Raw genomic sequence first — 25,901 nt, forward strand, 5'->3', positions numbered from 1 at the left:
GATAACAGGGGATGCGTCAGACGGAGAGATCACAGGGGATGCGTCAGTCGGAGAGATCACAGTGGATGCGTCAGTCGGAGAGATCACAGTGGATGCGTCAGTCGGAGAGATCACAGTGGATGCGTCAGTCGGAGAGATCAAGGGATGTGTCAGTCGGAGAGATCACAGCGGATTTGTCAGTCTCATAGGTTACAAGGGATGCATCAGAGTCGGAGAGATCACAGGGGATTCGTCTGTCTCATAGATTACAAGGGAGGCATCAGAGTCGGAGAGATCACAGGGGATGCGTCAGTTGGAGAGATCACAGGGGATGCGTCAATCTGAGAGGTCACGGGATGAGTTAGTCTAAGAGGTCACAGGGGATGCATCAGAGTCGGAGAGATCACAGGGGATGCGTCAGTCGGAGAGATCACAGGGGATGCATCAGATTCTGAGAGATCACAGGGGAGGCGTCAGTTGGAGAGATCACAGGGGATGCTTCTGTCGGAGAGATCATGGGATTTGTCAGAGTCGGAGAGATCACAGGGGATTTGTAAGAATCGGAGAGATCACAGGGGATGCATCAGTCTCATAATTACAAGGGATGCATCAGTCGAAGAGATCACAGGGGATGCGTCAGTCGGAGAGATCACAGGGGATGCGTCAGTCGGAGAGATCACAGGGGATGCATCAGATTCTGAGAGATCACAGGGGAGGCGTCAGTTGGAGAGATCACAGGGGATGCTTCTGTCGGAGAGATCTCGGGATTTGTCAGAGTCGGAGAGATCACAGGGGATTTGTAAGAATCGGAGAGATCACAGGGGATGCATCAGTCTCATAATTACAAGGGATGCATCAGTCGAAGAGATCACAGGGGATGCGTCAGTCGGAGAGATCACAGGGGATGCGTCAGTCGGAGAGATCAAAGGGGATTTGTCAGTTGGAGAGATCACAGGGGATTTGTCAGAATCGGAGAGATCACGGGATGTGTCAGTCTCATAGATTACAAGGGATGCATCAGAGTCGGAGAGATCACAGGGGATGCGTCAGTCGGAAAGATCACAGAGGATGCATCAGATTCTGAGAGATCACAGCGGATGCGTCGGTTGGAGAGATCACAGGGGATGCGTCGGTTGGAGAGATCACAGGGGATGCGTCAGTTGGAGAGATCACAGGGGATGCGTCAGTCGGATAGATCACAGGGGATGCGTCAGTCGGAGAGATCACAGGGGATTTGTCAGTCGGAGAGATCACAGGGGATTTGTCAGAATCGGAGAGATCACGGAATGTGTCAGTCTCGTAGATTACAAGGGATGCGTCATTCGGAGAGATCACAGGGGATGCGTCAGTCGGAGAGATCACAGGGGATGCATCAGATTCTGAGAGATCACAGGGGATGCGTCAGTTGGAGAGATCACAGGGGATGCGTCAGTTGGAGAGATCACCGGGGATGCGTCAGTCTGAGAGGTCACGGGATGAGTTAGTCTGAGAGGTCACAGGGGATGCATCGGAGTCTGAGAGATTACAGGAGATGTGTCAGAGCTGTAGAGATCACAGGGGATGCGTCATTCCGAGAGATCACAGAGGATGCGTCTGAGCTGGAGAGATCACAGGGGATGCGTCAGTCGGAGAGATCACAGGGGATGTGTCAGTCTGAGAGATCACAGGGGTTGCGTAAGTCGGAGAGATCACGGGGGATGCATCAGATTCTGAGAGATCACAGGGGATGCATCAGTTGGAGAGATCACCGGGGATGCGTCAGAGTCTTGAGAGATCACAGGGGATGCATCAGAGTCTTGAGAGATCACAGGGGATGCATCAGAGTCTTGAGAGATCACAGGGGATGCATCAGAGTCTTGAGAGATCACAGGGGATGCATCAGATTCTGAGAGGACACAGGAGATGCGTCAGTCTGAGAGGTCACAGGAGATGCGTCAGTCTGAGAGGTCACGGGGATACGTTGGAGGCTAAGAGATCACAGGGGATGCATCAGAGTTGGAGAGATCACTGGATGCGTCAGAATCTCATAGATTACAGGGGATGCGTCAGTCGGAAAGAGCACCGGGGATGCATCAGAGTCGGAGAGATCACGGGATGCGTCAGTCGGAGAGATCACGGGATGCGTCAGTCGGAGAGATCACAGGGGATGCGTCAGTCGGAAAGATCACAGGGGATGCATCAGAGTAGGAGAGATCACAGGGGAAACGTCAGTCGGAGAGATCACAGGGGAATCGTCAGTCTTGAGAGATCACAGAGGATGCTTCAGTCGGAGAGATCACAGGGGATGCGTCAGTGGGAGAGATCACAGTGGATGCGTCAGTCGGAGAGATCACAGTGGATGCGTCAGTCGGAGAGATCAAGGGATGTGTCAGTCGGAGAGATCACAGCGGATTTGTCAGTCTCATAGGTTACAAGGGATGCATCAGAGTCGGAGAGATCACAGGGGATTCGTCTGTCTCATAGATTACAAGGGAGGCATCAGAGTCGGAGAGATCACAGGGGATGCGTCAGTTGGAGAGATCACAGGGGATGCGTCAATCTGAGAGGTCACGGGATGAGTTAGTCTAAGAGGTCACAGGGGATGCATCAGAGTCGGAGAGATCACAGGGGATGCGTCAGTCGGAGAGATCACAGGGGATGCATCAGATTCTGAGAGATCACAGGGGAGGCGTCAGTTGGAGAGATCACAGGGGATGCTTCTGTCGGAGAGATCATGGGATTTGTCAGAGTCGGAGAGATCTCGGGATTTGTCAGAGTCGGAGAGATCACAGGGGATTTGTAAGAATCGGAGAGATCACAGGGGATGCATCAGTCTCATAATTACAAGGGATGCATCAGTCGAAGAGATCACAGGGGATGCGTCAGTCGGAGAGATCACAGGGGATGCGTCAGTCGGAGAGATCAAAGGGGATTTGTCAGTTGGAGAGATCACAGGGGATTTGTCAGAATCGGAGAGATCACGGGATGTGTCAGTCTCATAGATTACAAGGGATGCATCAGAGTCGGAGAGATCACAGGGGATGCGTCAGTCGGAAAGATCACAGAGGATGCATCAGATTCTGAGAGATCACAGCGGATGCGTCGGTTGGAGAGATCACAGGGGATGCTTCGGTTGGAGAGATCACAGGGGATGCGTCAGTTGGAGAGATCACAGGGGATGCGTCAGTCGGAGAGATCACAGGGGATGCGTCAGTCGGAGAGATCACAGGGGATGCGTCAGTCGGAGAGATCACAGGGGATGCGTCAGTCGGAGAGATCACAGGGGATTTGTCAGTCGGAGAGATCACAGGGGATTTGTCAGAATCGGAGAGATCACGGAATGTGTCAGTCTCGTAGATTACAAGGGATGCGTCATTCGGAGAGATCACAGGGGATGCGTCAGTCGGAGAGATCACAGGGGATGCATCAGATTCTGAGAGATCACAGGGGATGCGTCAGTTGGAGAGATCACAGGGGATGCGTCAGTTGGAAAGATCACCGGGGATGCGTCAGTCTGAGAGGTCACGGGATGAGTTAGTCTGAGAGGTCACAGGGGATGCATCGGAGTCTGAGAGATTACAGGAGATGTGTCAGAGCTGTAGAGATCACAGGGGATGCGTCATTCCGAGAGATCACAGAGGATGCGTCTGAGCTGGAGAGATCACAGGGGATGCGTCAGTCGGAGAGATCACAGGGGATGCGTCAGTCGGAGAGATCACAGAGGATGCGTCAGTCGGAGAGATCAGAGGATGCATCAGAGTTGGAGTGATCACAGGGGATGTGTCAGTCTGAGAGATCACAGGGGTTGCGTAAGTCGGAGAATCACGGGGGATGCATCAGATTCTGAGAGATCACAGGGGATGCATCAGTTGGAGAGATCACCGGGGATGCGTCAGACGGAGAGATCACAGGGGATGCATCAGAGTCTTGAGATCACAGGGGATGCATCAGAGTCTTGAGAGATCACAGGGGATGCATCAGAGTCTTGAGAGATCACAGGGGATGCATCAGAGTCTTGAGAGATCACAGGGGATGCATCAGAGTCTTGAGAGATCACAGGGGATGCATCAGAGTCTTGAGAGATCACAGGGGATGCATCAGATTCTGAGAGGACACAGGAGATGCGTCAGTCTGAGAGGTCACAGGAGATGCGTCAGTCTGAGAGGTCACGGGGATACGTTGGAGGCTAAGAGATCACAGGGGATGCATCAGAGTTGGAGAGATCACTGGAGGCGTCAGAATCTCCTAGGTTACAGGGGATGCGTCAGTCGGAAAGAGCACCGGGGATGCATCAGAGTCGGAGAGATCACGGGATGCGTCAGTCGGAGAGATCACGGGATGCGCCAGTCGGAGAGATCACAGGGGATGCGTCAGTCGGAAAGATCACAGGGGATGCATCAGAGTAGGAGAGATCACAGGGGAAACGTCAGTCGGAGAGATCACAGGGGAATCGTCAGTCTTGAGAGGTCACAGGGGATGCGTCAGTCGGAGAGATAACAGGGGATGTGTCAGACGGAGAGATCACAGGGGATGCGTCAGTCGGAGAGATCACAGTGGATGCGTCAGTCGGAGAGATCACAGTGGATGCGTCAGTCGGAGAGATCACGGGATGTGTCAGTCGGAGAGATGACAGCGGATTTGTCAGTCTCATAGATTACAAGGGAGGCATCAGAGTCGGAGAGATTACAGGGTATGCATCAGTTGGAGAGATCACAGGGATTGCGTCAGTCGGAGAGATCACAGGGGATGCGTCAGTCGGAGAGATCACGGGATGTGTCAGATTCTGAGAGATCACGGGATGCATCAGTCGGAGAGATCACGGGATGCGTCAGTCGGAAAGATCACAGGGGATGCGTCAGTCGGAGAGATCACAGGGGATGCGTCAGTCGAAGAGATCACAGGAGATGCATCGGTTTCTGAGAGATCACAGGGGATGCGTTAGTCTGAGAGGTCACAGGGGATGCGTCAATCGGAAAGATCACGAGATGCATCAGAGTTGGAGAGATCACAGGGGATGCATAAGTCGGAGAGATTACAGGGAATGCGTCAGAGTCTCATAGATTACAGGGGATGCATTAGAGTCAGAGAGATCACAGGGGATGCGTCAGTCGGAGAGATCTCAGATGCGTCAGTCAGAGAGATCACAGGGGATGCGTCAGTCGAAGAGAGCACAGGGGATGCGTCAGTCGAAGAGAGCACAGGGGATGCGTCAGTCAGAGAGATCACAGGGGATGCGTCAGTCGAAGAGAGCACAGGGGATGCGTCAGTCGAAGAGAGCACAGGGGATGCGTCAGTCAGAGAGAGCACAGGGGATGCGTCAGTCAGAGAGATCACAGTGGATGCGTCAGTCGGAGAGATCACGGGATGCATCAGTCGGAGAGATCACAGGGGATGCGTCAGTCGGAGAGATCACGGGGTGCGTCAGATTCTGAGAGATCACGGGGATGCCTCAGATTCTGAGAGATCACAGGGGGGATGCACCAGATTCTGAGAGAGCACAGGGGATGCGTCAGTCGGAGAGATCACAGGGGATGAGTTAGTCTGAGAGATCACAGGGGATGCGTCAGAGCTGGAGAGATCACAGGGGATGCGTCAGTCTGAGAGGTCAAGGGATGAGTTAGTCTGAGGGATCACAGGGGATGCGTCAGTTGGAGAGATCATAGAGGATACAGGAGCCTCTAAGAGCACTGTTGTCCACCACCGGTGGTGCACTACAAAGATTAGACTTAAGTGACATCCATAGACACCACATGTGGAAATGTCTCTGTTCTTGTGGTTCTGGTTGGTGGCTTTCCAGACTTTAGGGGGTGCATCAGAACGAATTGTTAGAGACTTTACATAGACTTGTTGAGAGTATGGAGATCGTTGAGGGAAAAGACTTAGAGCAGGGGTCCTCAAACGTTTTTGGTCGAGGGCCGGGTCAACATACTTCAGACTGCTGGGGGGCCGGAGTATACATTAGATGATGTAGAAGTCTTTGTGGGCCAGACAGTGAAGCATACCCAGGTGACAACCTGCAGTGAATTGGACAGCAGTGTCACCTGATGTGGAATGTGATTGGAAACCAGCGAATGACTGCTTTCTGGCTTCCATGTGGATGGGTGGTGCCAGCACTGCTATTCTATATGCAGACCACCAATATTTAAGGATGTAGCTGACCGCATCTATAAGTAATACATTTCCTGTGTGGGGGGGCGGTAAAAAAAAAAAAAAAAAAAGGCTCAGGGGCCACATTCGGCCCGCGGGCCTTAGTTTGAGAATCACTGACTTAGGGCTTGGTTCACTAAACCGTGATAACTCAAATATTACACCTTATCAAAGATCTCACACCTTATCAAAGTTAACACGCCTTATCAGAGTAGCATAGCAAGTGCTACAAACTCGCAGGGGCTCAAGGGATGAGTGTCATTGCCAATTAGCAGGCATAAGTTTGTAGCACTCGCTATGCTACTCTGCTAAGGCATGTTAACTTTGATAATGTGTGAAATGTTTGATAAGGTGTGCTATTTGAGTTATCATGGTTTAGTAAATCAAGCCCCTTAGAGTGTTAGATAGGAACATAAGTTAGTACTGCTGGCTGATCGCTAGTCAGGTAATGCAGCCCTCTGAATCTGGCACAGTGCCTGTAAGACACCCACACTGGGGATATCATACGCACTCCATGCAGATAGTGTCCTGGCGATTCCGTGCTGCAAGGGGAAATCATACAAACTCCATGCAGGTAGCAGGTCTTGGTGTGTACACACCTCCACAACAGATTGAGAATACTGTACTCTGAACAGTGTAAGTGAGCTGTCATACTACATGGAGGTGATAAGAATGTGTGTATGCACCCTTATAATGAGCTCACATGAGCCACACCCCATATCCTATCACATCGTGTCATTAATTATATAATGTAGACTGTATATCTTATTTGGCTACAGTTCCCATTCAGCTCTCATCCACTGGAGGCTTCTGAAGGCCAACGCACTGTCAGCAAAGTAAATGTGTAAGGTTGGATACAATTTCGATTGTATGTACCATTGGTAAAACAAGTTATGGATTTCATGCTAGAAATCTGGTTTCTGCATGCCTCCATGGCAGCACATTGGGAAGTGGCCCCGCCCACACTAGCCCATTGGACGAGTAAATATTGAAATAGTTTGAGCTGACAGAGAACACCTCTTTTTTCCTCTTTATCGTGGCATCATGTGGCGTCCCCGCAGCTCTACTTCCTGTGTGTGATGACCCCTGTTCAGCCTGTAAATCAGGATTATGGTGGCACCCCGTTCTGCTGGTCTTGGGGGGTTATATGCATAGTAGCTGCTCCTTACCCTGCTCATCTACTTTTTCCTCCAATGGAGTATTTGCGCAGTGTCCATTCTTCCTTTCTTCCTTTGGCGCGTGTGTCTATTTAGCGTGTGTTCCATCATTCGGTGGGCGTGTATCGGGAGGTCGCGTAGCTTTTCCCGCATACTCCACCTTCTCATCGCATGCAAATCTCCACCTTCCTGCCTCCTCGCTCCAGAGATTGGTTCTGCTCACATCCTAGGGACGTGGGCGAAAATAGGTATTTAACTTTTTGTTTAATCAGACTGGGGGGCGGGGGAGAGCCGCACAACGCTTCTTAGTGTTCTATTTAAAGGGGAGCAGTCGGGCCGGTCTCTGCTACTGAGAGTCATTGCGTATTACTCGGCTGTGTCACCTTCTGTGATCCCCTTCATTGTAAGCCTCGTTCAGGGTATTCTTCTTCTCTATTTCTCTTTTTCTTCTCTTGCAGTGGTGTTTTTCTGCTGCTGCTACACAATAGACCAGCATCGCATAGATGGGTAGGGTTAGGTAGGTGTTTATTATCGAATGGTAGTTTGGAATACTAATAGTGTTTACAGCCCCAGCACATCTCAACATAAACGATCTTCAAATTCGAAGAAACATTCTTTTAAAGCAGCAGGGACAGCCACACTATGCCACGTTTTGACTTCAGTGAATGTTATATAGTAAATGAAGAGAATTCTGTTCCTGGTGGGGGCCACGTCTTTTGCCCAAAGTTTGAGGCTAAATACTGATGTAATTCTTCCCTTAACTTTTTCTTTTCTCCTCCAAACGCTGAGTCACCTCTGCCTTACTTGTAAACACAAGTGAGCAGGGGATCAGGTTTCAGCTAGTCAGCTAGGCAGGGAAATAAAGGGAAGAGGAAGAATACATTATAGATAAAAAGAACCCCCAGCATGCAACTGTTTGGCAATGACAATTAAAGGGTTATTGCTCCTAAAATATGTGGTAACTCCAAACCATAACAGCAGACAAAGTTATGAATGCAGGATTAGCATCTTTATCACGTAATACATTCAGATCAGTTGCTGTTGAAATTTGTTTTTTATGGTGACGATACCGCTTTAATATAAGATCCAGGTCTTGACGAAGATCACATTCTCCTCAGACGATCCTCTTCTCACAGTAGATAGAAGCAGGTCTCTGACTCAGGCTCACTCGTCATCTCTAACATGACGCACAGTTACCGGTAGCTGGGCCTGTGGTGACGCTGTAATCCCTGGAAAACAAGTTTGTGCCAGTTGCTTTGGAGAAATGTCAGGAGAACCGGAACAAGTGACAGTGGATGTGTCTGCTGCAGTGCAAGAGTCAATGGAGGCCTATGTAGTGAATTTACCTTCACAGCCCCAACCCAATCCCAACCCTCTGCTTGTAGAATAGCAATGATATTATAAGGGAATTCGATTTCTTCCTGGTGCAACCCTTCATTAGATCTGTGCGAGAAGCAATTGATTGGGGACAGGAGGAGATTGTCGATGAAACTCCAGATTCAAAGGAATGATTAAGGAAGAGTGGGAAAAGTTAAAAAAGAAGCCTTCTTTATGAAATCGGTTAGCAAAGTTGTATCCACTATCAGAAGAGGAGGCTAAGCCTTTAGACAACGCCCCCATCATGGATGGTTCCATCATAAGTCTAGCAAGGCACATGACCCTTCCTTTGGGGGATTCGGTCTCCTTTATAGAGCATTTAAACTGTGAAGCAGACCTTGTCTTAAAGCGGAATATAACCCTGCATTTCAACTTTGCTCTAAAACATTATTTACAGTATATTATATGCAACCAGCATTTTTTTTTTTACTAGACCAGCATTGGAAGGGTTACACAGGGCTTTAAAGTCCCTTGAGATTTCTGTAGACGCATCCGAACCTGCAATTAGATACATTTTGTTTACATACATGTATCTAATTCTTGAATGTGACTCATCTCTCTCACTGAAAAGGAGCTTGGAGGACTGCCAAAGAGTGTGTAACTGTTTATCAATAAATACATCTAACTAAATACAATGTAACAATCTGACTTCTGCAGTTCTCTCCACGGAACTTGAAACGTCTGTGTTTAACCCTTCCAATGCTGGTCTAGTAAAAAAAAAAATGCTGGTTGCATATAATATGCTGTAAATAATGTTTTAGAGCAAAGTTGAAATGCAGGGTTATATTCCGCTTTAAAGAAGATTTATGTGTCATCAAGTGGAGCCTGCACGCCGGTGATTGCACTCACTGCTGTGGGAAAGGCCACTAGGGCCTGGACGGAAAACGTTGAAGATGCAATTAGATCTGATGTGGAGAAGGATACCTTCATTTCGGCTCTAGAGGACCTAAAACTGTCGGCTGACTTTATATGGCAAGCAGCCTTCGGTATAAGATGCTCGGCCCGATCAATGGTGTATTCGGTGACCGCCAAGAGAGCCCTCTGGTTAAGATCATGGACGGCAGAGTTTAACTCTTGTCAATTATGGTGTAACGTTCTCTATGATGGAAAAGCAGTCTTTGGAGAGAAGGTGGATGCAGCAATTACCCATGTGACTGGTGGAAAATTGGGTTTACTGCCTCAAGACCGCTGTGTAAAGAAGCCTAACACTTTGCAAGCCTCCCAGCAGAACAGATTTGAAAATGCAAGATCATACCGCCCGGGAAAGAATTATGGTAAGAACTGGCAGAGCTCCCAGTCAACTCTTCAGAAAGCTACCAAACAAAAGGGAACAGGGAATTCTGGTAAACAGTAGAAGTCTTTTTGACAGTGGGCCAGTCCAGGAAGTCCTGGTAGGTGCAAGACTGAGAATGTTTTCATACATTTCAAAGTCAAAGATCCCATCCCCTTGGGTGAACAGGACAATATCAACGGGGCATTTCTAAACTATCAAAAACAAACCAAAGGACAGTTTCATACCCACAAGAATCCCTCATTGCCATCTCAAACAGGAAATATTATTTTCTTATGTAAAGGAGTTGATCCAGAAACAGGCCATCTCAGAGGTACCTTTACAAGAAAGAGGAAGATACTTGTATTCCCCTCTTTTCTTAGTGCAGAAAGAGTCAGGCAAGTTATGCCCAGTTCTGGATTTAAAAAGATTAAAGAGTAAATTAAAGATTAAGATTAAAAAGTACATAGATCTGAAGAACTTCAAAATGGAATCTCTACAATCCTTCATGCAGACAGTAATCCTGAATGACTGGATGCTTTAGGTTGACCTTTACAGAAGTACCTGAGATTTTTGATAGCAGATGAACCTTTCCAGTTTGTCTGTCTCCCATTTGGGATCTCGACAGCACAGAGGACCTTCTCCAAGGTTTTGGTGTCAGTAGTGGCCATGTTGCGTCTCCAGGTTCTTTGCCTTCACCGTTACCTGGAAGACCTACTTCTATCCGACAGGAAAGCGACTATTTTTGCTACAAACATTGAAAAACTTTGGATGGTTGATCAATATGAAAAAAAGGCAACTGGAGCCAACCCAGGACCTAATCTTCCTAGGTGCCCAATTCCAGACCCATCGCAACTCTGTATTGCTTCCGGAACAAAAAATCCAGATCATTCAAGAGAGAGTGCTAAACATGGAGGCCTCCACAAAGACAACAGCGCGACAATGCCCCAGACTGTCGGGAACTCTCTCCTCCAACATACCTATGTTTCCTTGGGCCCACTGACATATCAGGGGTTTCCAATTTTTGTTGCCGAACCAGTGGAACAGGTGGAAGTTAGATCAACCAATTATAATATTCAGTTCTATGAGGAAGAGCCTAGTTTGGTGGTTGGAGAGGAGCAACATCAAGGCACACGTTCCTCTACTGGTGGAGCAGCCAATTATAATAATGACTGATGCCAGTATGAGAGGTTGGGGAGCCCTTTGCAACGGCTGGACGGCACAAGGGTATTGGGACTGCAGAACCTCTTTCAAGCCTGCAAACTTTCTAGAACAGAATGCAGTCCTCTGTGCCTTGCAAACTTTTCTCCCTCACATTCAGGGGAAGAATGTATTGTTGAGGATAGACAACAAGACAGCAGTCTCATACATTCAGAGACAAGAGGGTACCCGCAGTCTACCACTTGTAACAATCGCCAGTCAGATCTATCAATTTGCAGAGAATCATCTTTCAGCACTGAAAGCGATTTATATACAAGGACTTCAGAATATCGAAGCAGACTTATTAAGTCGAACAAGCTTAGACAACGAATGGTCACTACACCAGAAATCGTTCATGGACATATGCTTCCGGTGGGGGAAACCGGAAATAGACTCGATGGCGTCCAACACCAACAAGAAATGCAGCAGATTCTTTGCCAGATTTCCGTTCCGAAATGTAGATTCTCTATCAGTCCCTTGGGAGTTTTCGATAGCGTATGTCTTCCCACCGATACCTATGATTCACTTGTTGCTATTACGTCTAGTTTCAGAACCAGTGACTCTCCTAGCAGTCATTCCTAATTGGCGAAGATGACCGTGGTACCCCTTGCTCCTATGGATGTCAGTGGCAGAACCTTACCCACTTCCTCTCAGGAGAGATCTATTAACTCAAGGCCCTATCTTGCACCCCAATCCAGAGCGGCTAAACTTGATGGCTTGAAGTTGAGAGGTGGAAACTCGAGAGACTAGGTTACTCGGATAGAGTCATAACTACACTGCTCCAAGCAAGAAAAAAAGATGACCCAACGCAACTTATCACAGAATTTGAGACAGATTTTCTGAATTTGCGTCTAGTCGATCTTTTGATCCTTTAGATCCAGAAACTCAACAAGTTCTGGATTTCTTACAGACGGGAGCGGATAAGGGATTAAGCTACAACACATTGAAAGTCCAATTCTCTGCTATTTCAGCACTTACAGACTAAAGATGGGCAATTCATGCGTTGGTGAAATAATTTATTTTGGCAGTTTTAAAGATTAGACCTACTAGAAAGTCAACTTTTCCTAAATAGGACCTGCCTCTGGTACTAAACCATTTATCTGGAGATCTCTTTGAACCTGTTGAAAAATGTTCAATCTGGAACCTTATCCTCAAGGCAATTTTCCTGGTGGCGATCACTTCCGAAGGGTCTCTGAATTGCATTCTCTGTGTTACAAAGAACCCTACACAGTGTTTTACCAGGATAGAATACAGTTAAAGCCAGTCGAGCATTTATTACCAAAAGTCACCTCAGCTTACCATATTAATCAGGAGTGGTCCCTTCTAGTGTTCCAGGATGTTATAACATCACAGTTGCATTCTTTGGATGTCGCAAGAACATTAAAAGCATACATTAAAAGAACAGAGGACTTCAGAAAATCTGAAAAACTCTTCATTGTTCTGGCGGGTTATAGGAAAGGTCAGGCTGCTTCTTCCCGGACAATAGAGTCATGGCTCATTAAAATCATTCGACAGGCATATTGGGCTGTCAATGTACAGTCTCTCACGCATGTATAGATAGCGCTCCACTTCACTTAATAGTACATCAAGAAGGAAGGCCCCTTAGGGGCTGCACTCACCCAGCCCGTGTGAGACTGGTCAGCACGCGCTCTCTAATCCTCCTTTGGCCGACTGCCCGATCTCGGTTTCCCCGTATCTCCACTGTAGGTGATTCCTCCTTAGTGCAGACTCCTTAGATGATTCCTCCTCCCTTTGGACTCCTTAGATGTTGCTCACCTCAAGATAAAATGAGCCCCACATAGCGTAACTCTGTTAGGTTAAAATAAACTTCATTCCAGTTGGGTACTCACAAGCATATTTGGTTGACAGCGCATAGAGTGTTTAGATGGGCTCTCCCTTGTGCCTCTCCAGATAGGCTCGCCGGGTTCTCCGTCAATTGCCGCTGTACTGTTCCCAGATCGTCCTGCAGCTGCTAGCTCCTCCCGACGCGTTTCGTCACATGCGTGGTGATGAAAACACTAGCCAGTAGACAGTGAGAAACGAATGTGCAGCGGCAAAGCCGGGCTGCCTGGGTGCAGAAGAAAGGGTGTACAGGGCTGAAAGCCCAATGAGGCAGAAATCTGAGTGATGTGGGAGCCAGAAAAGGGAGAAGCTTACCGGTGGTGCTGGACAGGAGGGAGTGCGTGACAGGAGCCTGTGTCTACTGGCTAGTGTTTTCATCACCCGGTTACACACGCTGCCTGGGGTTGCTACTCTGCAGGCACTCTGTTCACTGTTTGAACCACTAACAGGGGATCCAGTTTGCCATCCCCTCCTCATTTCTATCCTTTCACCCTGTTTCTACAGGGTGTCCCACTGTTTTGTTCTAGCCTTTTTTCACCTCCTCACTTGCAGCCATCCGGTGTGTTCTGCTGTACAGTCACGCATATGCATGTGTGTCATTGATCTATATATTGTTCATTGAGGGTAGTTTATTCTTTATGTGCTCTCGTTTTTATGGTTTTATTCACTGTATGGTACAAATAAAGGCTTTTTTGTATTTTTCTACTACATATGTGTGGTGCGGTTTTTGCAGGGCCAGTCCTTTCTCTTTTCAGTGATACATGCGTGTGACTCATCAGGGGCGTGGCTAGCCTCAGGACGTCTGGTGATTTATATTCATTAAAGTGCTGCTACTCCCCGCTGCGCCCACAGCGTTCACAGATGGAACGCAGGCGCAACTTCCCCCATTCCACCTGATCGAGGCTTGAATATATAAATATTCAAATAGGTGGCACAACGTATTCTCCTCGCCATTGTGGCAGAGCGTATAACGTCATCCCTTACCACGCTGTGTAAGGTTAAAGGTGCTGAGGCAGGAGGGAGGCCTGTTTACGTAGCGTTACAGGGGTCCGTTTACGTGATGTTTCCCCTCTTATTATTCCTGCCCCAAATACATAACATGAAGTAAAATAACATCAGACAGTAAAATTCATTACAAAGCAATAAAATTCAATAAAAATCATGTAAGCCCGCGTCATATACATGAAGCATGCTTATAAATGTTCGTTGTCCTGAACGTGATCGCCATCTTGTGGCCAGCTTGTATAATACCCCTTTCTGCGTGTGATTACAGTAAAACCTCACATGGATCAAATAAAGGTAACCTATAGATTGCATAAATTAATATAAAATTAAATGATGTAAAATTAACCGCTATTGACCTATACCGATAGCTGGACTGCTGTAAATGTGCGAGCTGGGAAGTGGTATAACCCCTGTATTTTAACAATTATAATACAGGGGTTATACCACTTCCCAGTGGTGGCAAATTGGGCTTCAATAAACACTTTTTTCCCCATTATGAAGTTAATGTTTTGGCCTCCACTTCTGTGGAATTTGGGAGAGCTGGTATCGCCTCTACTTTGGCAAAAACTAAATACATTTGTTATCTTTTCTTCAAACTGCAAACTGGTTTCCCTCCATTATTAGTATTATTATCATTATTATTATATTATTCTAGTTAGATCCCAATGTGCTGCCATGGAGGCAAGGAAAGCAGAACATTGTATAGTTGCCTACCGGTAATTTTCCTTTCCTGATGCATCCATGGCAACACATGGATCCCACTGAGTATTGAATTAGTTAAATAGTTACAAAAGCGGTGTTCTCTGTCAGCTCTAACTATTTAAATATTTCCTCATCCAATGGGGTAGTGTGGGCGGGGCCACTACACAATGCGCTGCCATAGATGCATCAGGAAAGGAAAATGACCAGTAGGTAAGTATACCATTTTCCGCTATTTTGCTGCCACCACTCTCCAGACTGAAGCTGGGCAGAGAGACCTCAGAGCTAGCTATTCCTATAAGGAAGGAAATGGTTATTTGCAGCCTAACTAGCAACTATTACAGTTTATAAAGATCAGCAATGCGGCCGAGTGTCTCTTAACGATTACATAGTTCGTTATATTAAGTATACACAAAACATATACATTAAAACTGCCAAACAACTGTAGTCAGCAGCTGAACGGAATGGTTGGATAGAAATGCAGAGAAGAGAGAATGAGGAAGAATGTCTGAATATAATACAGTAAAGTCTTAGCGCTGAAATAATCCAAAGTATAGCGTTTTGGCCTGTGTCCGGCTGGCATGTCGGATTTCAATTATTATTTTTTCTTTCCATAGATCGACAGAGGTGATTGGCTGGGCAGGGCGACGCCTCCATAACGCCCGCTTTGTGCTGTATGAGCAATTCTCCCCATGTGATCCATTTGGTCAGGTGATGATGAATCACTTTGTGTCGCTGAACTCAGCTCTACGATCCGTGGTGAAGTATCCGCAGCTAGAGGAGCAGGTGAAGCGCTTCCTGCAAAAGGTGAGAGCTGAGTGCCTTCTGTCCCTCCCCATATCCAAACATGCAGGAGGTGAGAGCTGTGCCTTCTGTCACTCCCCATATCCAAACATGCAGGAGGTGAGAGCTGTGCCTTCTGTCCCTCCCTATATCCAAACATGCAGGAGGTGAGAGCTGTGCCTTCTGTCCCTCCCTATCTCTCCAAACATGCAGGAGGTGAGAGCTGAGTGCCTTCTGTCCCTCCCCATATCCAAACATGCAGGAGGTGAGAGCTGTGCCTTCTGTCCCTCCCTATATCCAAACATGCAGGAGGTGAGAGCTGTGCCCTCTGTCCCTCCCCATATCCAAACATGCAGGAGGTGAGAGCTGTGCCTTCTGTACCTCCCTATATCCAAACATGCAGGAGGTGAGAGCTGAGTGCTTTCTGTCCCTCCCCATATCCAAGCATGCAGGAGGTGAGAGCTGTGCCTTCTGTCCCTCCTCATATCCAAACATGCAGGAGGTGAGAGCTGTGCCTTCTGTCCCTCCCCATATCCAAACATGCAGGAGGTGAGAGCTGTGCCTTCTGTCCCTCCCCATATCCAAACATGCAGGGGGTGAGGGCTGTGCCTTCTGTCCCTCCCCATATCCAAACATGCAGGAGGTGAGAGCTGTGCCTTCTGTCCATCCCCATATCCAAACATGCAGGAGGTGAGAGCTGTGTCTTCTGTCCCTCCCTATCCCTCCAAACATGCAGGAGGTGAGAGCTGTGCCTTCTGTCCCTTCCCATATCCAAGCATGCAGGAGGTGAGAGCTGTGCCTTCTGTCCCTCCCCATATCCAAACATGCAGGAGGTGAGAGCTGTGCCTTCTGTCCATCCCCATATCCAAACATGCAGGAGGTGAGAGCTGTGCCTTCTGTCCCTCCATATCCCTCCAAACATGCAGGGGGTGAGAGCTGTACCTTCTGTCCCTCCCCATCCCTCCAAACATGCAGGAGGTGAGAGCTGTGCCTTCTGTCCCTCCCCATCCCTCCAAACATGCAGGAGGTGAGCACTGTGCCTTGTGTCCCTCCCTATATCCAAATATACAGGAGGTGAGAGCTGTGCCTTCTGTCCCTCCCCATATCCAAACATGCAGGAGGTGAGAGCTGTGCCTTCTGTCCCTCTCTATCCCTCCAAACATGCAGGGGGTGAGAGCTGTACCTTCTGTCCCTCCCCATCCCTCCAAACATGCAGGGGGTGAGAGCTGTGCCTACTGTCCCTCCCTATCCCTGCAAACATGCAAGAGGTGAGAGCTGTGCCTTCTGTCACTCCTCATCCCTCCAAACATGCAGGAGGTGAGAGCTGTGCCTTCTGTCACTCCCCATCCCTCCAAACATGCAGGAGGTGAGAGCTGTGCCTTCTGTCCCTCCCCATCCCTCCAAACATGCAGGAGGTGAGAGCTGTGCCTTCTGTCCCTCCCCATCCCTCCAAACATGCAGGAGGTGAGAGCTGTGCCTTCTGTCCCTCCCCATCCCTCCAAACATGCAGGAGGTGAGAGCTGTGCCTTCTGTCCCTCCCCATATCCAAACATGCAGGCGGTGAGAGCTGTGCCTTCTGTCCCTCTCTATCCCTCCAAACATGCAGGGGGTGAGAGCTGTACCTTCTGTCCCTCCCCATCCCTCCAAACATGCAGGGGGTGAGAGCTGTGCCTTCTGTCCCTCCCCCATCCCTCCAAACATGCAGGAGGTGAGAGCTGTGCCCTCTGTCCCTCCCCATCCCTCCAAACATGCAGGGGGTGAGAGCTGTGCCTACTGTCCCTCCCTATCCCTGCAAACATGCAAGAGGTGAGAGCTGTGCCTTCTGTCACTCCTCATCCCTCCAAACATGCAGGAGGTTAGAGCTGTGCCTTCTGTCACTCCCCATCCCTCCAAACATGCAGGAGGTGAGAGCTGTGCCTTCTGTCCCTCCCCATCCCTCCAAACATGCAGGAGGTGAGAGCTGTGCCTTCTGTCCCTCCCCATCCCTCCAAACATGCAGGAGGTGAGAGCTGTGCCTTCTGTCACTCCCCATCCCTCCAAACATGCAGGAGGAGAGAGCTGTGCCTTCTGTCCCTCCCCATATCCAAACATGCAGGCGGTTTGAGCTGTGCCTTCTGTCCCTCCCTATCCCACCAAACATGCAGGAGGTGAGAGCTGTGCCTTCTGTCCCTCCCCATCCCTCCAAACATGAAGGGGGTGAGAGCTGTGCCTTCTGTCCCTCCCCATCCCTCCAAACATGGGCAGGGGGTGAGAGCTGTGCCTTCTGTCCCTCCCTATATCCAAACATGCAGGAGGAGAGAGCTGTGCCTTCTGTCCCTCCCCATCCCTCCAAACATGCAGGAGGTGAGAGCTGTGCCTTCTGTCCCTCCCCATCCCTCCAAACATGCAGGAGGTGAGAGCTGTGCCTTCTGTCCCTCCCCATATCCAAACATGCAGGGGGTGAGAGCTGTGCCTTCTGTCCCTCTCTATCCCTCCAAACATGCAGGGGGTGAGAGCTGTGCCTTCTGTCCCTCCCCCATCCCTCCAAACATGCAGGAGGTGAGAGCTGTGCCTTCTGTCCCTCCCCATCCCTCCAAACATGCAGGGGATGAGAGCTGTGCCTACTGTCCCTCCCTATCCCTGCAAACATGCAAGAGGTGAGAGCTGTGCCTTCTGTCACTCCTCATCCCTCCAAACATGCAGGAGGTTAGAGCTGTGCCTTCTGTCACTCCCCATCCCTCCAAACATGCAGGAGGTGAGAGCTGTGCCTTCTGTCCCTCCCCATCCCTCCAAACATGCAGGAGGTGAGAGCTGTGCCTTCTGTCCCTCCCCATCCCTCCAAACATGCAGGAGGTGAGAGCTGTGCCTTCTGTCACTCCCCATCCCTCCAAACATGCAGGAGGAGAGAGCTGTGCCTTCTGTCCCTCCCCATATCCAAACATGCAGGCGGTTTGAGCTGTGCCTTCTGTCCCTCCCTATCCCACCAAACATGCAGGAGGTGAGAGCTGTGCCTTCTGTCCCTCCCCATATCCAAACATGCAGGTGGTTAGAGCTGTGCCTTCTGTCTCTCCCTATCCCTCCAAACATGCAGGGGGTGAGAGCTGTACCTTCTGTCCCTCCCCATCCCTCCAAACATGCTTGGGGTGAGAGCTGTGCCTTCTGTCCCTCCCCATCCCTCCAAACATGGGCAGGGGGTGAGAGCTGTGGCTTCTGTCCCTCCCCATCCCTCCAAACATGCAGGGGGTGAGAGCTGTGCCTTCTGTCCCTCTCCATCCCTCCAAACATGCAGGAGGTGAGACCTGTGCCTTCTGTCCCTCCCTATATCCAAACATGCAGGAGGTGAGAGCTGCGCCTTCTGTCCCTCCCTATATCCAAACATGCAGGAGGTGAGAGCTGTACCTTCTATCCCTCCCCATATCCAAACATGCAGGAGGTGAGAGCCGTGCCTTCTGTCCCTCCCCATCCCTCCAAACATGCAGGAGGAGAGAGCTGTGCCTTCTGTCCCTCCCTATCCCACCAAACATGCAGGAGGATAGAGCTGTGCCTTCTGTCCCTCCCCATAGCCAAACATGCAGGAGGTGAGAGCTGTTCCTTCTGTCCCTTTCCATCCCACCAAACATGCAGGAGGGGAGAGCTGTGGCTTCTGTCTCTTCCCATCCCTCCAAACATGCAGGAGGTGAGAGCTGTGACTTCTGTCCCTTCCCATCCCACCAAACATACAGGAGGTGAGAGCTGTACCTTCTGTCCCTCCCCATATCCAAACATGCAGGCGGTGAGAGCTGTGCCTTCTGTCCCTCCCTATCCCACCAAACATGCAGACGGTGAGAGCTGTGCCTTCTGTCCCTCCCCATATCCAAACATGCAGGAGGTGAGAGCCGTGCCTTCTGTCCCTCCCCATCCCTCCAAACATGCAGGAGGTGAGAGCTGTGCCTTCTGTCCCTCCCCATAGCCAAACATGCAGGAGGTGAGAGCTGTTCCTTCTGTCCCTTTCCATCCCACCAAACATGCAGGAGGGGAGAGCTGTGGCTTCTGTCTCTTCCCATCCCTCCAAACATGCTAGAGGTGAGAGCTGTGCCTTCTGTCCCTCCCCATCCCTCCAAACATGCAGGAGGTGAGAGCTCTGCCTTCTGTCCCTCCCCATATCCAAACATGCAGGCGGTGAGAGCTGTGCCTTCTGTCCCTCTCTATCCCACCAAACATTCAGGCAGTGAGAGCTGTGCCTTCTGTCCCTCCCTATCCCTCCAAACATGCAGGGGGTGGGAGCTGTACCTTCTGTCCCTCCCCATCCCTCCAAACATGCAGGGGGTGAGAGCTGTGCCTTCTGTCCCTCCCCCATCCCTCCAAACATGCAGGAGGTGAGAGCTGTGCCTTCTGTCCCTCCCCATCCCTCCAAACATGCAGGGGGTGAGAGCTGTGCCTACTGTCCCTCCCTATATCCAAACATGCAGGAGGTGAGAGCTGTGCCTTCTGTCACTCCTCATCCCTCCAAACATGCAGGAGGTGAGAGCTGTGCCTTCTGTCACTCCTCATCCCTCCAAACATGCAGGAGGTGAGAGCTGTGCCTTCTGTCACTCCCCATCCCTCCAAACATGCAGGAGGTTAGAGCTGTGCCTTCTGTCCCTCCCCATCCCTCCAAACATGCAGGAGGTGAGAGCTGTGCCTTCTGTCGCTCCCCATCCTTCCAAACATGCAGGAGGTGAGAGCTGTGCCTTCTGTCACTCCCCATCCCTCCAAACATGCAGGAGGTGAGAGCTGTGCCTTCTGTCACTCCCCATCCCTCCAAACATGCAGGAGGAGAGAGCTGTGCCTTCTGTCCCTCTCTATCCCACCAAACATGCAGGAGGTGAGAGCTGTGCCTTCTGTCCCTCCCCATAGCCAAACATGCAGTAGGTGAGAGCTGTGCCCTCTGTCCCTCCCTATAACCAAACATGCAGGAGGAGAGAGCTGTGCCTTCTGTCCATCCCTATCCCACCAAACATGCAGGAGGTGAGAGCTGTGCCTTCTGTCCCTCCCTATCCCTCCAAACATGCAGGAGGTGAGAGCTGTGCCTTCTGTCTCTTCCCATCCCTCCAAACATGCAGCAGGATAGAGCTGTGCCTTCTGTCCCTCCCCATCCCTCCAAACATGCAGGAGGTGAGAGCTGTGCCTTCTGTCTCTTCCCATCCCTCTAAACATGCAGGAGGTGAGAGCTGTGACTTCTGTCCCTTCCCATCCCACCAAACATACAGGAGGTGAGCGCTGTGCCTTTTGTCCCTCCCCATCCCTCCTTACATGCTGAGTTGAGAGCTGTGCCTTCTGTCCCTTCCCATCCCTCCAAACGTGCAGGAGGAGAGAGCTGTGCCTTCTGTCCCTCCCCATATCCAAACATGCAGGAGGTGAGAGCTGTGCCTTCTGTCTCTCCCCATATCCAAACATGCAGGAGGTGAGAGCTGTGCCATCTGTCCCTCCCCATATCCAAACATGCAGGAGGTAAGAGCTGTGCCTTCTGTCCCTACCCATATCCAAAAATGCAGGAGGTGAGAGCTGTGCCTTCTATCCCTCCCTATCCCACCAAACATGCAGGCGGTGAGAGCTGTGCCTTCTGTCCCTCCCTAACCCTCCAAACATGCAGGGGGTGAGAGCTGTGCCTTCTATCCCTCCCTAACCCTCCAAACATGCAGGGGGTGAGAGCTGTGCCTTCTGTCCCTCCCCATCCCTCCAAACATGCAGGAGGTGAGAGCTGTGCCTTCTGTCCCTCCCCATCCCTCCAAACATGCAGGGGGTGAGAGCTGTGCCTTCTGTCCCTCCCCATCCCTCCAAACATGCAGGCGGTGAGAGCTGTGCCTTCTGTCCCTCCCCATCCCTCCAAACATGCAGGAGGTGAGAGCTGTGCCTTCTGTCCCTCCCTATATCCAAACATGCAGGAGGTGAGAGCTGTGCCTTCTGTCCCTCCCCATCCCTCCAAACATGCAGGCGGTGAGAGCTGTGCCTTCTGTCCCTCCCTATCCCTCCAAACATGCAGGAGGTGAGAGCTGTGCCTTCTGTCCCTCCCCATCCCTCCAAACATGCAGGGGGTGAGAGCTGTGCCTTCTGTCCCTCCCCATCCCTCCAGACATGCAGGAGGTGAGAGCTGTGCCTTCTGTCCCTCCCTATATCCAAACATGCAGGAGGTGAGAGCTGTGCCTTCTGTCCCTCCCTATATCCAAACATGCAGGAGGTGAGAGCTGTGCCTTCTGTCCCTCCCCATCCCTCCAAACATGCAGGCGGTGAGAGCTGTGCCTTCTGTCCCTCCCTATCCCTCCAAACATTCAGGGGGTGAGAGCTGTGCCTTCTGTCCCTCCCCATATCCAAACATGCAGGAGGTGAGAGCTGTGCCTTCTGTCCCTCCCCATATCCAAACATGCAGGCGGTGAGAGCTGTGCCTTCTGTCCCTCCCCATCCCTCCAAACATGCCGGCTGTGAGAGCTGTGCCTTCTGTCCCTCCCTATCCCTCCAAACATGCAGGGGGTGAGAGCTGTACCTTCTGTCCCTTCCCATCCCTCCAAACATGCAGGGGGTGAGAGCTGTGCCTTCTGTCCCTCCCCATCCCTCCAAACATGCAGGAGGTGAGAGCTGTGCCTTCTGTCCCTCCCCATCCCTCCAAACATGCAGGGGGTGAGAGCTGTGCCTTCTGTCCCTCCCCATCCCTCCAAACATGTAGGAGGTGAGAGCTGTGCCTTCTGTCCCTCCCTATATCCAAACATGCAGGAGGTGAGAGCTGTGCCTTCTGTCCCTCCCTATATCCAAACATGCAGGAGGTGAGAGCTGTACCTTCTGTCCCTCCCCATCCCTCCAAACATGCAGGAGGTGAGAGCTGTGCCTTCTGTCCCTCCCCATATCCAAACATGCAGGCGGTTTGAGCTGTGCCTTCTGTCCCTCCCTATCCCACCAAACATGCAGGCGGTGAGAGCTGTGCCTTCTGTCCCTCCCTATTCCTCCAAACATGCAGGGGGTGAGAGCTGTACCTTCTGTCCCTCCCATCCCTCCAAACATGCAGGGGGTGAGAGCTGTGCCTTCTGTCCCTCCCCATCCCTCCAAACATGCAGGGGGTGAGAGCTGTGCCTTCTGTCCCTCCCCATCCCTTTCAAACATGGGCGTAGGGCCCGCGGTCGCAGGGGTTGCTGTGGCGACCGGGCCCGCATCCTAAAGAGGCAAGGGAGGGGCCTGGACCCCCAGGTGTTGAAATCTGGCTCCCGGAGGCAGAGCAGGATGCTGCAGCGGAGCAGCCAGTTTCTCCCGGAGGCAGAGCAGGGCTACGGCAAGATGGCTGCCGAAGCTCTGCACTGGAGACTATTTGTGTCTCCATTACAGGGCTTCGGGCGCCATCTTGCCGTAGCCCTGCACTCTGCCGGTCAGCGAGGGAGAAACTGGCTGCTCCGCTGCAGGATCGTCACTGGAGGAGCTGCAGGAGGGAGGCTGGTTGCACTTCGAGAAGCTCACATCAGAGGCTGGCCAGGTGAGTGAATTTTTTTTATTTGTACAGGTTTATTTTCTGGTGACTGCTCCCCACATAATTATTTTCTGGTGACTGCCCCCACATAACGATTATTTTCTGGTGACTGCCCCCACATAACAATTATTTTCTGGTAAATGCCCCCACATAACAATTATTTTCTGGTGACTGCCCCCACAACGATTATTTTCTGGAGACTGCCCCCACATAACGATTATATTCTGGGTACTGCCCCCACATAACGATTATTTTCTGTTTACTGCCCCCACATAACGATTATTTTCTGGTTACTGCCCCCACATAACGATTATTTTCTGGTGACTGTCCCCACATAACGATTATTTTCTGGTTACTGCCCCCACATAACGATTATTTTCTGGTGACTGCCCCCACATAACGATTATTTTCTGGTTACTGCCCCCACATAACGATTATTTTCTGGTGACTGCCCCCACATAACGATTATTTTCTGGTGACTGCCCCCACATAGCGATTATTTTCTGGTGACTGCTCCCCACATAGCGATTATTTTCTGGTGACTGCCCCCACATAACGATTATTTTCTGGTGACTGTCCCCACATAGCGATTATTTTCTGGTGACTGCCCCCACATAGCGATTATTTTCTGGTGACTGTCCCCACATAACGATTATTTTCTGGTGACTGTCCCCACATAACGATTATTTTCTGGTGAGTGCCCCCACATTGCGTTTATTTTCTGGTGACTGTCCCCACATTGCGTTTATTTTCTGGTGAAAGCTCCCACATTGTGTTTATTTTCTGGTGAATGCTCCCACATTGCGTTTATTTTCTGGTGAATGCCCCCACATTGTGTTTATTTTCTGGTGAATGCTGCGCACATAACGATTATTTTCTGGTGACTGCCCCCACATAACAATTATTTTCTGGTGACTGCCCCCACAACGATTATTTTCTGGAGACTGCCCCCACATAACGATTATTTTCTGGTGACTGCTCCCCACATAGCGATTATTTTCTGGTGACTGCCCCCACATAACAATTATTTTCTGGTGACTGCCCCCACATAACAATTATTTTCTGGTGACTGCCCCCACAACGATTATTTTCTGGAGACTGCCCCCACATAACGATTATATTCTGGTTACTGCCCCCACATAACGATTATTTTCTGTTTACTGCCCCCACATAACGATTATTTTCTGGTTACTGCCCCCACATAACGATTATTTTCTGGTGACTGTCCCCACATAACGATTATTTTCTGGTTACTGCCCCCACATAACGATTATTTTCTGGTGACTGCCCCCACATAACGATTATTTTCTGGTTACTGCCCCCACATAACGATTATTTTCTGGTGACTGCCCCCACATAACGATTATTTTCTGGTGACTGTCCCCACATAACGATTATTTTCTGGTGACTGCCCCCACATAGCGATTATTTTCTGGTGACTGCTCCCCACATAGCGATTATTTTCTGGTGACTGCCCCCACATAACGATTATTTTCTGGTGACTGTCCCCACATAGCGATTATTTTCTGGTGACTGCCCCCACATAGCGATTATTTTCTGGTGACTGTCCCCACATAACGATTATTTTCTGGTGACTGTCCCCACATAACGATTATTTTCTGGTGAGTGCCCCCACATTGCGTTTATTTTCTGGTGACTGTCCCCACATTGCGTTTATTTTCTGGTGAAAGCTCCCACATTGTGTTTATTTTCTGGTGAATGCTCCCACATTGCATTTATTTTCTGGTGAATGCCCCCACATTGCGTTTATTTTCTGGTGAATGCTGCGCACATAACGATTATTTTCTGGTGAATGCCCCCACATTGCGTTTATTTTCTGGTGAATGCTGCGCACATAACGATTATTTTCTGGTGACTGCACCCCATATTGCGATTATTTTCTGGTGAATGCTCCCACATTGCGATTATTTTCTGGTGAATGCTGCGCACATAACTATTATTTTCTGGTGAATGCTGCGCACATAATTATTATTTTCTGGTGAATGCTCCCACATTGCGATTATTTCCTGGTGAATGCTCCCACATTGCGATTATTTTCTGGTGAATGCTGCGCACATAACTATTATTTTCTGGTGAATGCTGCGCACATAATTATTATCGGGTGAATGCTGCTCACACAACGATTATTTTCCTTCAGACTGGCATCTTGCTACTAATTGCCCTATTTCCTCTGGGTGCTGCGTATGTTTGCAAATTGAACGTGGCAGCCATGCTGCTGGAGAGCGGAATTGATATAGCCATGCCATGCACAGCTGTGGGGATTTGGATATGTGTGTGCTTCGGGTGTTGCGAGGGGGGGGGGGCTGTTGCTGCCGGGAGGGGGGGCCCCACATCCAGATTCCGCATCGGGGCCCAGAGGTTTCTAGCTACGCCACTGCCTCCAAACATGCAGGAGCTGAGAGCTGTGCCTTCTGTCCCTTCCCATCCCTCCAAACATGCAGGAGGTGAGAGCTGTGCCTTCTGTCCCTTCCCATCCCTCCAAACATGCAGGAGGTGAGAGCCGTGCCTTCTGTCCCTCTCTATTTCTCCAAACATGCAGGAGCTGAGAGCTGTGCCTTCTGTCCCTTCCCATCCCTCCAAACATGCAGGGGGTGAGAGCCGTGCCTTCTGTCCCTTCCCATCCCTCCAAACATATAGGAGGTGAGAGCTGTGCCTTCTGTCCCTCCCTATATCCAAACATGCAGGAGGTGAGAGCTGTGCCTTCTGTCCCTCCCTATATCCAAACATGCAGGAGGTGAGAGCTGTACCTTCTGTCCCTCCCCATCCCTCCAAACATGCAGGAGGTGAGAGCTGTGCCTTCTGTCCCTCCCCATATCCAAACATGCAGGCTGTTTGAGCTGTGCCTTCTGTCCCTCCCTATCCCACCAAACATGCAGGCGGTGAGAGCTGTGCCTTCTGTCCCTCCCTATTCCTCCAAACATGCAGGGGGTGAGAGCTGTACCTTCTGTCCCTCCCATCCCTCCAAACATGCAGGGGGTGAGAGCTGTGCCTTCTG

General features: G+C 50.1%; 1 protein-coding gene across 5 annotated transcripts in view; it reads left to right on the forward strand.

Moving 5' to 3' along the window:
• LCMT2 (leucine carboxyl methyltransferase 2) overlaps positions 1-25,901 on the forward strand; it is a 240,741-nt gene that overhangs the window by 40,897 nt on the left and 173,943 nt on the right. For all 5 annotated transcript variants that reach the window (XM_068266444.1, XM_068266443.1, XM_068266446.1 and 2 more), the window contains exon 7: positions 15,273-15,462. In XM_068266444.1, the coding sequence (XP_068122545.1) occupies positions 15,273-15,462 (190 nt within the window). The remainder of the gene's footprint in view (positions 1-15,272; positions 15,463-25,901) is intronic.

This window comes from Hyperolius riggenbachi, chromosome 2, assembly GCF_040937935.1.
Source record: "Hyperolius riggenbachi isolate aHypRig1 chromosome 2, aHypRig1.pri, whole genome shotgun sequence".
NCBI lineage: Eukaryota > Metazoa > Chordata > Amphibia > Anura > Hyperoliidae > Hyperolius > Hyperolius riggenbachi.